The sequence below is a fragment of the Peromyscus californicus genome, unplaced genomic scaffold, assembly GCF_007827085.1.
Source record: "Peromyscus californicus insignis strain IS unplaced genomic scaffold, ASM782708v3 Scaffold_8__1_contigs__length_139910024, whole genome shotgun sequence".
Taxonomy (NCBI): Eukaryota; Metazoa; Chordata; class Mammalia; order Rodentia; family Cricetidae; genus Peromyscus; species Peromyscus californicus.
Window position 1 is genome coordinate 68,983,274 of NW_026294606.1, and position 15,375 is coordinate 68,998,648.

The 15,375-nt window shown below is 38.5% G+C and overlaps 1 protein-coding gene across 1 annotated transcript in view; it reads left to right on the forward strand.

Moving 5' to 3' along the window:
- Positions 1-15,375, forward strand: part of Malrd1 (MAM and LDL receptor class A domain containing 1) — a 605,236-nt gene that overhangs the window by 89,755 nt on the left and 500,106 nt on the right. Inside the window, exons 11-12 of the mRNA XM_052729219.1 lie at positions 2,704-2,801; positions 12,403-12,576. Coding sequence (XP_052585179.1) covers positions 2,704-2,801; positions 12,403-12,576 — 272 coding nt within the window. The remainder of the gene's footprint in view (positions 1-2,703; positions 2,802-12,402; positions 12,577-15,375) is intronic.

The window sequence follows — 15,375 nt, forward strand, 5'->3', positions numbered from 1 at the left end:
TTGGTTTTTTTCTAGACAGCTTTTCTAACTGAAATTAACCCATTTCTATTGGTCTATGTTTTGCCTCTGGGCTTTTTACCTTTCTTTATTCTATATGTCTTTCTTTACTTCTTACTCTGTGGCTGGCTGTGTGGCTGGGTGACTGGCCCCTAGTGTCCTCATCTTCTCTTTTTCTTGGTCCTCGGTCTTCCTCTCAGTCCTAGATTTCTCCTCTTATTTATCCTCTCTGCCTGGCAGCCACACCTATTTCTCTCTCCTGCCTAGCTATTGGTTATTCAGTTGTTTATTTGACCAATCAGGTGTTTGAGACAGGCAAAGTAACACAGCTTCACAGAGTTAAACAAATGCAACATAAAAATTATGCAACACATCTTTGCATCATTAAACAACTATTCCACAGCATAAATGAATGTAACACATTTGAAACTAATATTCAACAACATAGTGGCATTAAAATGAACATCTGTGTGTGTGTGTGTGTGTGTGTGTGTGTGTGTGTGAGAGAGAGAGAGAGAGAGAGAGAGAGAGAGAGAGAGAGAGAGAGAGAGAGAGAAAGAGAAAGAGAGAAAGAGAGAGAGAGAGAGATGCACTGGTATATGTCAGAGGTCAGAGGACAACTTTTGGGAATCAGTTCTTTCCTTGTACCATGTGGGTCCCAGGAATCCTACTCAGGTCTGGCACCTGTTGATACCGATCTCGAATTTATTGTCTATATAAAGAGTGGCAGATAAACAGGTCATACAGTATATAGGCTCTGGATTCTGACCTCCTTAAATTAGCACTATGGATTTAATAATTACACTGATTTTCCTCCTTTTTAACTCGAGTAATACTCCATTGTGTGCACAAACCACATTTTATTTATTCACTTATCAACTGAAGAGATTTGAACTGTACATGTGTCAGTCCTGAGTGATACACATTTTCACTTTTGTATTCTGTGTCCAATGCTTGTAATATATTTCATGTTAGTTGGCTAGGGACTCCACTATTCTGGGTCCTTTGTCACGTGTGGGAAATAAGTGTTCAGCTACCCCTATTTATGTGCTTATTTTCATGGAGTTTCCTCCATCAGTGCCTAGGTCAGTACATGGAAATTATTTTAAAAATGTAAACCGTGAACTCAATGTCTTTAGCAATTACGTTTTCTCTATAGATGTACTATTGTTCTGTCTCTAAATAATGACAATTTTATATTCTTCCTTCCCGGTTTTAAACCTTCTGTTAGCATATGTTAGTGGATGTAAGTGTGTGTGTGTGTGTGTGTGTGTGTGTGTGTGTGTGTGTGTGTGTACATGTTTGTGTAGAGATTTTTATTGTCCTGTTTCTTTATCAAGCATGGGGTAAGGCCTCTGGGAATTGCTGAATGGAAGCAGTGGTAGCTGCTGGGCTTGTGTGATTCTTATCTCAAGGAAAATATCAAAAAATCAGCCTTGAGTACCATGTTTGTACTGTAACATTTCTTTTGACTCATAGTGTACTCATTATTTTTTATAAAAAAAAAACATGAACATGAGTTTAAATTTGTCAAATAACTTCTTCAGCTTTTTTTGTGACAGTCATGTGATCATCAGATTATCCTTTTTCTTTATCATAGAGACTGATTTTTAAGCCCTAAAGCAACTCTAGCCATTCCTGAAGCAAACTTGTTTGGTTTGCTTTTGTTTCACTCACTCTTTACATATGTATTAACATATATATGTTTGCTTAGGATTTTTGCCTATATTCATGAACAGACTGGTCCTTCTGTTCTTAGGACATGCACAGTCTAATTTCCAGGCTATTGCCTGAAACAGGTACTAGGTTTGCAAAAGCAAAATGAAGAGAATGCTTGCATAAACATGTGCAGGAATCTATGAAATAGTACATTTTGATTATGACATCCCCCCTTTTTGGTATAGTCAGCGTTGACCTGAATCCAGGAAAATTACTGTTTGGATGAGGTGTTTTCCCAGTCAAAACAGTTGGCTTTCTAAGTTGCCTAGAGACCGTTTGTGTTATATTCTGCCTGTCACTTTGTGCTTATCAAAGGGCAGGATCAGACACCGACATTGTTTGGCATAGCTTTCTTTGTGAGTGTTCAATATTCAAGGAAGCTCTCCCTGATGCAGCTCAGAGTGTATGATCTTCCAAGCTGCTAAAAGATGCCATCCCCTGCGCATTTGCTGTGAGTGCATCCACGTCAGTTAAAATCTAAAAGCAGTTATTTTGTTAATGTTCAGATTAGATCTTTAATTAAGCTCTCATCCCCTCCAGCACAGACAACAATGTCAAACATGTAAGCCCCAAGAGGAACCAGAGTCAATGCATGCACTCATCTCCTTCAGTACATTTGGAAGAGACTTAAAAATAAAACTCCCAAGAGAATTTCCTAAGGGCATGTTGAATATCTAATTGTAAACTTAGAAGCTTCATTTAATTTGATTTCAAACTCTATGACAGGAGTTAAAGCAATAAAAATGTTTGTTTGGGTAATTTGGATTCAGAGTTTATCTTTTATCAATTAAATTTTATTTTAGATATTTAAGGTCATACATATGAAATTCTCTGGTTTTTTACAGAGCCTAATGGTAAATAGAGGAAAATGTGATTTTCTTTACCTGAGTTACAGTTGAGTAAGGCCAAGGGGGCAAAGACCTACGTGTACACCAGAACTGGCAACTCACTATGTGACTTTGCATTTGTTTCTGCTTCTTTTTCCAGGATCATTTATTTACTTTGGGCCACAGCAGTCTACTGGGGTGGCCAGGCTTGGAAGTCCTATCCTTACCAAATCACTGACCACCTCTACTCCGTGCCAGGTAACCAGCTCTTCTGAGCCTCCGTTCTGTGGTTACAGCGACTGAGCTCAGAGTAAATTGATAGCAAATGCTTGCCATGTTTTCTTTTTCATGATGCTTTAAGAGGTTTACAGGAGCTGCTTCAGCATGAAACGCTGCATCCTTCTAAAAGGCTTTGCAAGACATCGCCTCCATTATTCTCTTATGGGGCCTGCTGTAGCCTTCAGTGCTTTACATTCTTTTCACATGGGCCTTTCAATAATCTAAAGTAGATGTATTTTGCCTAATTTACTACCTGTTCTGCTCAAGAGTGCAAAGTGAGTAGAATAAAATCAGTTAAGTAAGTGCCTGTTGAGAGAAAGCTAAATTTGTGAGAAAGACTGAATATATGCAGGAAAAATTACATCTGTTGAAATTTTATTTTCAGTGAGTCAATGAGTTTGTTAATGCTGCCAAACACAGACAACAAGCTGTACAATTTTCATTCCATTTCAGTACAACAGAGGAGAAAGCAGGACCTCAGCAGGAGTTTAAATCTCCGGTTTGCCACTTGCTATTGTAGTACATGTTGTTTGATCACAACTTTGGAGATAGCATCTCTACTGAGATGACAAGCATTAGTGTACTTCCTCCACATGACCACAAACGTGAACTTTACTTAAATAACGTCCTATATTTGGCACTTAGTAGGTGTCATGGTTAATCTTCGTAGTCAGCTTGATAGGATTAAGAACTAGCATGGAAATGCAGTTTTGTATACGTCTATGATAGTGTTTCCAGAAAGGCTTAACAGAGATGGGAAGACCTACTTCAAATGTGGAAGGCCCCATCCCATAAGCTTGGGTTCCAAAAGGACACAAAAGTGAAAGCAAGCCCAGCAGCATCTTTCTCTGTTTCCTCACTACACAAGCGATATACTTAGACACCACACACTCCTCCGACATGCAGCAGAGTCATATTCCCTGCAAGGAAGGAAAGGCCATTACATGGAATCAGAAAAGCAAACCCTAAGTTAAAAAGGAGAACCCAGGATCTGGAGCATGCCAGTATCATGGAATATTTTTTAAGGAAAGCTGCCCACAAGGAGTGGATCTGGCCCTAAAGAGAGGCTGTGTACATTGTGTGATATCCCTATGATGATGGATAATACTGAAACCATGAAACAAAATAAACCCTTTCTAAACTTAAGTTGCATTTATCATGTACTTGGGCATGGCAAGGAGAAAGGTAACTACCACAATAGGTATTTACTCAGCAGTCCTGTGGCTTTCTCTAACACCTAACTCTTATAGCCAGAAGTGTCTGCTCACCTTGTTTATTTTGCCATCCTTTTCAGAGGTTGAGCATGCAAGTCTCAAGATTTCAGTTCATTTTTAAGTCTGTACAGATCAGAAAGTAATGGCTAGATCAATGCAGAAGAATGCAGTAAATTCAGGCCTCTACATACAGGAGTGTAGCCATTTACTCAGACTCCTTGATGATGAATTGTTTATCATCCAGAGGTATAAATCTAATTATGTTTTCAGTTTACGATAGGTCTGAGTGTAGTGTCTGGAGCTCTTAATAGCTTGTCAGTTTCCTTTTGTTTTGTTTTTTAACTTTGCCTGCCCCCCCATCTTTATGGGAATGAAAATGAAAGTCACTGCTTATCTCCCCTCCATTTCTACCTCACCCAAATGCCTTCAACATGCTTCTACCTTTCCTTTATTTTAATTAAACCCTATGTGATAGAATGATATAGTTTTTTTGGAAACCTCAGGAGCAATCCTTCATACTTTAAAAAGCACTTTACAAGCTAGCCTGACTTTAATTCAAGGGTATACACTAAGTTATAGACACAGAAGTCATCAAGGGAATGGGATGTATTCACTTTGCCTTCATTCCGTGTATTTGGAAACAAGTATTAAGAATGCATGACATTCTTAGGACTCACTGAGTGTCACTGAAAAACCCAGGTGTGTGTGTTCTTTTTGAAGATGTCCTGTATTTTTCATCACTATATGCTTGTTGAAGACCATTAATTATTGTTAGCCATTGGGATGTCAGGTTTTCATCAATTTCTGTTGAGGAAACTTTTCTGTGTTTTTGGTAAAATGTGTAGCTTTGCTGTGGGTGTTTTGCAGATAGATCTCAGTGCGAACATCATTCCTGGTGTTTAATGTTGACCTCAGAACTAAGACTTTATTCTCCAGGGGCTTTAGATACTGAGTTAATGGTTCCCCATTTTAAGTGGAAAATTAAAGTGCTTCAAAGACCCACTACAGACTTGAGAAGTATTTGGTTTTCGTTTTTGTATTCATCTGCTTCAACGTTAGCCATCTTTGTGTTGGAGAGGAGTTTGGGCTACTTGATAGCACATTCTAGCTTAGAAACTAGTAGTAGACTGCATAGGAGGCCATTTGTGGCCAGAGATACAAATATTTAATGCTCTCACTCAAAGGATTTTTCTCAGTATATAAAATTTCCTTATTTATAAGCATAGGGTAATATATGATACTTTCATAAAAGTTACAGAGTAAGCAACCAAACCAAATTCCTATCTTCTTAGGTAATTGGAGAATCTGACTGATTCTCTGATTCAGAACATATTGATAATAGTTCTGTTTATGGAACAAATGTTCTTCGTTATAAAATAATGCAGGAAAGCAATAAAATCACCCAAGTTGGGCACTTTGATATGATTAAAGCCTCCATCTTATGAAATTATGTGATTATTTTCTCCCTACACTGTCATATCAGGCTGATATCATTAAGGCTCGTTTTTGAAAAGACTTTGAAGAAACATGAGCTTTCTTCTGAGTCACCTTTTCTAATAGCACATTTTAGGGTCATTTTGTATGAATTACCTTGTACTTTATATATAGTCAACACATGGCTCCAACATGCGCATTGTTCCTGCAGCTTGTCATTGTTCACAACGTGGACTTTAATTTCGAAGCTTCAAAAGTCCCTTCAGCCACTGGTGGAAACTTGGCCCGTTTCCTCCAGACAGGAGATAGGACAAACAGAACACATGCAGACCAGAAGCCATCATTTCTCATTGATGCTGAAGTGTAGTTACTGGTTATAATTAGCTGGGAAATATGAAATATGAAGGAGATTAATGTGAGCATTAATATTTTCTGAGTTCACATTTATTGCTGCACAAAAACCACAGTGTTTTACTTTTAGGATTTTGCCATCAAATACAGAAAGCTCCATAATATGAACCTTGAGCTTTCAGTGTTTTTAATTATTTCTGGAACTATTATGCAATTATTTTAATGTGGCTTTGTTTGAACATAATTCACTATGTTCTTTTTCAAAAAATACACATGAGAAAACCAGGACAAAGGTGAATATGAAGGAGGGTTGTCTTTTACATGAAAGCTTTGGAGGAGCAGACTCTCTATATTTGAACCTAAGTTTCTCAGCCAACGCAAGGGTAGACATATGTGCTTTAGAATCAAAGATGTCAAGAGGGAAAAAAAAACAAAAACAAAACCTTCAAAGTGGCTCTTCTCCCCTCAGAACTCATGGCTAAAATGATGCAAGCATTCTCCCTGTGGTTTAGTATGTAGATGATCACTATGTGAGAATCACAGTTCTTGAGGCTGGAATTTAATAGCAGCAAAATGAACGCATATTTGCCCTGATGATATGTGAGGTTGGTCAGGGACATTGTATTAGCTACTTTTCTTAGTACTATGACAAAGAGCTGACCAAGCAACTTCAAGGAGCAAGGGACTTAATTATTTATTTTAACTCATGGTTTAAAAGAGTTCAGCACCATGGTTACTTGGATTTATGCTCTTCAGCTAGGAATGATGGCAGAAGTATGGCCGAGTTGCTGAACTGACTTTCACCTTGTGGTGAACAGGAAGCAGAGAGGTAAAGAACTGGTGGGTGATGTAATTTCTCTGGCTAGGCTCCATCTTCTAGAGTTTGCTCCTACATAGCACAAATTGGTACTAGCTGAGAACCAAATTTCCCAAACATAAAGGGAGAATATTCTCCATATCTAAAATACAACTGATCTAGTGATTCAGTGTACATGAAAGTGAGTATGATATAGTAATAGTTACAAAATTCACCCTCACTGACAATTTTGAAATTTCCCCAAAAGTAAGGTGATGAACACATATCAAGGAACAGTTAATGAATAAGTGATTCTGGGGTGTGTCAGTAATGATGCTCTCACATGAGTTGCAATGCTTAGATATTTTCTGATGGGCTCTGGGTGAGGTCAATCTGTGGAGAAAAAGTTGAGCAAGTACATGGTCATATCACTTAAAGATTTCAGTGACTAAAAGAGGTTCGATCTACTGGTGATGCTAAACTTCCACTTAAGCCTCTTCAGAGAATGAATACTAGGAATTAATACAATTACACTAAGACTCTACAATTACTATGGGATAGGGAAGGGGTGTGCACATGTGTAAGTATGGAGTAATCTTCTCCAGAGTACTTATTCCCAGTTGCATTGTTAGGACCTACAAATGTCTTCACTTTTTTTCTCCTGTTTTTTTTTATGTTAATTGTTATCCTTGTCATTACAAATATTCTTATTCTAAATGCTAAAATATGTAGCAAGTGTGGCAAAAACAGAAATAAATTATATATATATATATATATATATATATATATATATATATATATATACAGTCTGATGCAAAACAAGAAAAGCAGAGGTAGCTGAGGGCAGGGGATACATCTGAGAAAGGACAAGATGACCATTCTGAGGTGTTCTGAGATAGGGAGGTATGTTGGTTACTTTTCTGTTGGTATGATAACATGACATACCAAGGCAACTTACAGAAGAAAGACTTTATTTGGGTTTCTGGTTCCGGAGAAATAAGAGCCCATTATGGAGGGGCAAGGCAGCAAGCAAAGCTCATGGAAGCTGCATCAGGAAGCTCCCATCTTTAACCACAAGCATGAAGCAGAGAGCAAACAGGAAGTGGTGTGAGACTTTCAACTCTCAAACCCTCCCCCCCCAACACCCTTCCTTCTACAAGGCCACACTCCTATACCTCCCCAAACAGCACCACTAACTGGCCACCAAATGTTCAAATGCCCGAGTTCATGGGGATATTTTCTTTTCTTTCTTTTTTTTCCTTTTCTTTTTATTAAGAGATTTTCAACTCCTTTTACATATCAACCACGGATTCCCGTCCTCCCTCTTCCCACCCACAGCCTCCCCCCACCAACCCACCCCCTATTCCCACCTCCTCCAGGGCAAGGTCTCCCCTGGGGATTCAGCTCAGCCTGGTACATTCAGTTGAGGCAGGCCCAGTCCCCTCCTCCCTGTACCAAGGCTGAGCAAAGTGTCCCAGCATAGGCCCTAAGATAGCTCATGCACTAAGGACAGGTCCTGGTCCCACTGCCTGGGGGCCCCCTAAACAGTTCAAGTTAAACAACTGTCTCACTTATCCAGAGGGCCTAGTCCAGTTCCATGGGGGTTCCTCAGCTATTGGATCACAGTTCAGAGAAAGACATTGGGGTAAAGGCTGTAAGAGATAGAAGGAAAGAAATCGATAATTTGAGCCAAGTTTTTGAATGAAGATAGATCAAAACTCAATGAAAAAGAAAACATAGATATGGAGGAAATGGCTTTCAATTCTAAGTAACATGCTAGTGTGTTGTTTATTGACTTAAGTAGCAGAGTCACTAGATCTAGCTTACTGGCTTACTGGTGTCAGTCACCTGAGAAGGAGCCTTCCACTTGTACTAAATTGCATACGTATGTGTGCTTGTATATGTTTGTTTGTCTATAAACTTTTATGCATTAAGAAAAATATGTATGAGCAGTTTGCCTGCGTGAATATCGCTGTACCACATGCCTGCCTGATTTCCATGGACGCCAAAAGAAGGCATCAGATCCCCTGGAACTGGAATTACAGATGTTTGTAAGCTGCCATGTGTGTGCTGGGAACCAAACCCAGGTTCTCTGGAAGAGCAGACAGTGTTCTTACTACTGAGCCATCTTTCCATGCCCCCCCTCCCCCTGTTTGGAAACATTGTCTCTTGTAGACCAGCCTGACTTTGACCTCACTCTATAGTTGAGGATGACCTTGAACTCTTGATCTTCCTGTGTCCTGAGTGCTAGTATATTAGGTATTTTCTATAGTACCTAGCTTCAGATCCATATTAAAATAAATACCACAATGTAATTAGAGAATAAAATAAGTTGAATTTAAATTTCTAATTTTCAGTTAAGTAATTGTTCCATAGGAACAATTTTTTAAAGGCTCTCTGTGTAGTGTGAGCTGGTCTCAAAATTGCTTTTTCTATATCTCAGTATCTCAAGAGCTTTGAATACAAGCATCCACCAATCATCTGCTCTTTGGGAGTTTTTATTATCAAATGGAGGGTTCTTGATTACAATAACTCAGTCTTGAATGGTTATATTCAATAAAAAATATACCTTAGTGAAAACCAAATGTAAAATATCAGGTATACATATTAATATTGTATTCTACTGTCCATAATGGCATAATTTTAAGCACTCTGAAACTCTGTTTAAAGCACTATGCTACAATGATGGGAAATTTCCTGTGGTGGGCTCAGTACTGTGATCAGTAGGTCTTTGTGGCTCTTGAGCACTTCGAAAAATGAATGTCACTGAGACAATGAAGTTTTCTCTTGCCGTATTTTAATTTATGTTTAAACATCTACACCATGTTATACGTTTGTTATTACACTAGAGTTCCTAATCTTCCTCCACTCCCACTGAATATTCTAGATTCCTAAGGACATCCAAGACATTATGCATTATCTGATAAAAATTCTTTCCTTCCCTCCTCTTTCCTTATTCCCTCCTCCTTTTTCTTGCCTCCTCTTTCTCTCTAAATGTTTATAGAAACTAAACCCCTATGCAGTCCATGTATTCCTTTTTTTTCCTTCAGTGTGTTAGTGGAATACCCACTATACACAAATTGCTGTAATGGGTCTGTAAGGAATTTAAAAGATGCCTCATGAATTTGAGTTTAAAGCGTAATGGTTTAACAGTGAGTGTATACCAGACCCTTGATGAGTTTCTATTTGAAATTCCAGTTGTATTAAGCTTTGTTCAATGACTTCTCCCTTAACTTTGGAAGGTTGGTTGGTTTGTACTAAGCTGAAAGATTTAAGTCTCTGCAATGCAAATTCTCTTAAATATAACTTGTAAGCTCCTCTGCTGTTGAATATGGATCTCCTTGGCACTTATGTTCAGTAACTATTAAAATGACTTCACACTAGTGAAGAGCTGAGTGACAGTTTGACAGCTCAAAATACTGATGGGGTGTGAGCGTCTCCTGCACAACCAGGTTTAAAGCTCTCTTTTGCATATTCACAAGCTGGGAACATGGTGAGACTTACAGCAGGGATCTAAAATTTAATTGCCGTTGAGGAACAAGGCCTCACTTTCCATGACATTTAATGAAATGCTTCCCTTTGGCTTTACATGTCTAATTTACCTGTCAAGATCTGAGTGTAGGTAAGCAAGGTAACAAAATCTAAGATGAAATGGACAATCAGAAAGGATGTTTTGATCAGGTCATGGCAATCATATCTACACAGGAAAATAATGACAAATTGAGACACAGAGCGGTTAGTATTTTGAACTGAAGAACAAAAGAAAAAAACCACATCTTTTTCTTACCAGCTAAAAAACTCCCTCTTTGAATGTTTCATTTTTCTTACAATGTCTCTACAGCTTTGGTGCTCTCTATATGATAATGGGTAGGATGAAAAATCACTGTGTATCTGAACCTCATTTTGTGGAAGTTCTGGAAAAATATTATGCAGAATGAATCATCCCCAGACTGAAAGGATTAATCTTTTCCTTACACAGTACCAGGTCCTGAGAAAGTGCCTGCTAAGTGTTGGTAGAACAAATTAGAGCTCCTGATGCTAAGAGCAAGCTGAGAAGTCTCTTTGTTCTCTTCAGTGTACAGTTAAGCCACCATCCCCTTAGATGCTGTCATCCCTAATGATGACGAAGGAGTAAAATGGTTAAAATTTTCTAACCTCCTAAAGAATATTTTGTGTGCCTTAAATTATTGATGAATAATATCCCATCAGCATTCAAGTTCATCAATAATATCATAATGGAAAAATTAATGAACTTATTTGTTATAATTTTTGCTGTATTGAAAAAAACCCTAATTTTCAGAGAATGCTTTTACTGGTTTGAGGCTTGAATAGAAATAGCATATATAATTATTCCCAGTGTTGTAATGTTGAATCATGATTTGCACAACCCAGACTTACAAGAATCCATAGGGTAGGAACCAAGGAAACTTCTCTGGGAGTAGAATGGGAGGACCCATGGTGATGCTGGCAACGACTTATCCTCAAACTTTATTTTTATCTGATTTATTGATACAATTTTGACAAATGTTAAAAATAACAACTTACACAGGTGCCAAATCTTTTTCAAAGGGGAGAAATAAAAATAGGTTCAATGGAAGTAATTAGTATTTTGTGGAATTTCACATTTTAAGGACAGAGCAAAACAAAGTCATGTTTATTATTAAAATAGTCTGTGATATTTTAATTTTATTTTTATAAGAAATTATTCTGTGTACTTAGGGGGGTATGTATTGAATGTATGAAGATCAGAGGACAGCTTACATGAGTTGGTCATGGGTACTGAACATGGTATTGGCAGCAGCAAGAGCCTCTGCCCTCTAAGTCATCCTGCTGGCCTGCTATTTTCTTTTTCCCCTTTACTGAAAATATTTTTTTCTCATATGATATATCCTGGTTATGATTTATCCTCTCTCTACGCTTCACAGTTCCTCCCCACTCCTCTCCCCTCCTATCCAGATCCACCCTCTTTTCTTTCTCCCATAAAAAAACTAAGGGATTATAATATGATATAACATAACATAATACGATAAGGCAAAACCTAACACATTGAAATAGGACAAAACAGAGGAAAAAAGGCACAACAAACAGATATGTGGTCAGAGACCCACTCATCCACACACTCTAGAATCCTATAAAAACGTTAAACTGGGAAACCATAATATATTCCCAAAGGATGTGTAGGGTAAAATGAGAGATAAATCCATAAATAAAGTATGGCAAGGTAAAAATAAAGAATAAGACTAAAATTAAAACAAAAAGAAGCCCTGATACAACATTATGAGACAAGGAACCTCCAAAGAGGTTCAGTTTGTTTTCTCTTGGCCATCTATTGCTGAGCATGTGGCCTACCCTGAAGAGTAGTTTCCCTGGTGAGACTCCCTTAGGGAAAACTAAACTTTCTTTTACAGTTGGCTATCAGTTGGAGATAGCTTCTGGGTTAGGGCTGGAGGCATGTGTCCATTTCTTTTAGCTCTTGGACCCCATCTGGTGCAGACCTGTGCAGGCCCTGGGAAGGCTGCTTCAGTTTCTATGAGTTCATATGTACTTTTATCATGTTGATTTAGAAGGCCATGTTTTCTCTATCTCTTGTGGTTCTTTTTTTTCCCCCCTCACCCAGGTTCCTCTGAGCCCCAACAGGAGGGATTTGACAGCGACATCCCATTTAAGACTGAGTGTGAGGGCAATCTAGTTACATCTATCATCCAATTGATAGCCTGCTATTTTAAATGACTGACAAACTACACTAGATAGGTAAATATATACAATTCTGAACTTTTCTCTGCAGGTTCTGTTTTGGTATCATTTATCTGAGCATTCCCGCCTCTCTGTTTTCACAAGAACATCATTAGATGGCAGTTTGCTAAAGCAGAGTGAAGTGACCGGGTTCCCTGAATCTCAGTGGAGCCAAGCAAAAGTCGATCTTCATGCAAAAGCTGGAGAGTCTACTTTTCCTTTCCAGGTAAGCATATAAACAATTAATGTAGCTCATCAGAAGGTATATGTTTCATACTAATCATTTCAGACAAGATAACATAGCCAATGAATATTTGCAGTATTAATAAGGTATTAATTTTCAGAGACAAGTAGATAGCTACCTTGGCCTAAATGCTCAGAATTATTTATGGAAGTACAGCAACTATCAGAAATAAAACTTACATCAGATGGCTGAGAGAAGAGAAATTTGGAAAGAATTTCAGGGATGCAAGGTGGGCAAGAGTGTCATGAAACAGTGCCACTTAGTTATGACACAGTAGTTGCCACCGAGGACACATAGCAGCACACAATGTGAACACATGGATACCTGCACAAGGCTGGGACCACCAGCATCCATCATGCATACAAGGGGTGCCCATGATGGCCCAATTTTTCTTGGGGAGCTAATGAATCAGGTTGTTGGAAAGGAAGAGAATTCATTTCCTGTAAATGAGGTACCGAGGTAATAAGATGGGGTTCATAGGGAAAGGAAGAGGGATAACACAGGGCGAGGATGATGAATATAATCACAGTTCAATGGATATGTGTATGGAAATGTCAAAAGTGAAGAAAAAGAATGTTTTCCTAAGTGAGTACGGCATATCTGGGGTAGACAAAAGTGATTTGGATTGTGCCTACATTTTCATCCTACTGCACAAGGATGTTTGTTAATCTTTAATATAGTTGTCTTGCTCAATAATAAAAGCAGGTGACTATAGCTCACTCACTAGGTGGATACAGCTGTTCCCACCATCCCGGACTGTGACTTTCTTCTAGATGATGCAATTATAGAAACTAGATCAAATTATGTGGTGTTAAAAATACATTATCCCAGAGTCAGGGGCCAGGAGATTCCATTCATTCATCTCAGTGATTGCAAATATTGTCCTATATCTTTTTGTTTCCTAATCTGAGAGAATACAGTGATCATAAACGAAGGACTTTGAGGGAGGCTGAGTACTAAAGAGATCATGGTGAAAACGGTAGCTGTGTCTGTGGCTTCTGGAACTTTGGTTTCAAGCCCAAATATATGATTTTAGGGAAGTTGCTTAAGCCTTCCATGCTTCTGTTTCTGCTATTGGTGTGGTACAGGAGATTGATTGTTGGGACTGGAGTTGATAAATATACACATTCATCCAATGTTTGCTTTAGAATCAGTTGAGATACATGCAGAAATCAAACAGAAAGCAACATATTTTGGAGCAGATGCTATTAGAACCTACAGTAATATTTTTAGTATAGGACATGCACTCAGACTACGTAGTACCCAGATAGCAACTGACTGCTGTAGAAATACTGGGCTATCACTGTAGGAAAAGCCTTTTGTCTTTGGTAATAAATAGTAACAGTACGCGTGTATCTTAGTTTCATTCCCTGTTGCTGTGATAAAATACTCTGACAAAAGCAACTTAAGGGAGAAATAAATTATTTTGATTCACTGCTCCAGATTATACTCAACTGGCAGGGAAGTCATGATAGCAGGAGCCTGAAGGAGCAGGTCACATGGTTTCTGCAATGAGAAAGGAGAGAGAGATAAATGCAAGCTACTGATTAGATTGCTTTCTCCATTTTACACTGCTCAGAATCCTTGCCCAGGTAATGGTTTTATCCACTTGGACATAGATATTCCAAGATTAATCAACTTAATCAAGATAATCCCCACACAGGCATGCCCAGGGGCCTTTCTCCCAAGTTATTCTAGATCCCGTCAACCTATTGAAGGTTAACACTGGCCACGTGTCTCCTGGAAACCAGCAGCCTCCCCTGAAAAAGGAAGCTGGAATGGAAAAGGGGGATAAGTTGAGTCTGCTCGGTGCCCTCTTCTACCATCCCCCATTAGTTAACCATTATTCCCTTCATCAGAAAGAGTGGCAGCAGGTGGCAGGATTGTTACTACATGTCACTTCCTTCCAGTAAACATAGAAATACATAACAAACATTAACTTTATGACTATTCACTTTATAGAAGTATTATATGGATTCAATATTTATAGATACACGTAAAATACAGAGAATCTAGCATGAAGTAACTAACACACAAGGAAGCTGTTATTGTTCCTGTGGTGGTTATTATTTCCATATTGCTCAGGAATAGTGGATATAAAATCAGTGCTAAGATTCCTTCGTATTTTGAAAGGAGGAGTCCTTTTGATCAAAACTTTGGATTCAATAATTAGAGACTTCCCTCGTTAGAGAAATCTCCTGATTCAATGGCAACATCAGTGGATAAAACAGTGCTGATGGCCTCTGCTGGGAGAAGTGTTTGACACAGAGACCACCCATGGATTCATCTCAGCGTTAGTCTCCATTGCCTAGGACAGGACAAGAAAATGGGCTTAATTTATTCTTCGTCTCTAGTGTTTGTATTCTACATTCGACTGCTTCAATATATTTATTTTTATTTAGACAGAAGCTCATGGAAATAATCTATCAAAGTTTGTTATTGACTGACATTGAGAAGAAAAGAGAATAACTGTTGAGAGGTCTAGCTATCTGAGGAATATTATGAACTGAAATGCCTGCCCTCCACTGCTACTGGAGAATTTCAACAAAGTGGAGACTTTATTCTCTCTGATATTACTTGTTTGGGGTTTAAGTTTTGGATTTGCTTTTCTATGCAAATTGAGACTACTGGTCCCTATCTGAGACCATACCAACTAGGTTGTAGATTGGTTGGCCGTTTTGTGTTGTTTTGTGATGTGGTGACCTCAGATGGTGATAGTTTCGAACATGACTCTGACTACTGATCCCATGTTCTCTATCCCACACCTGTGAGACTTGGCAC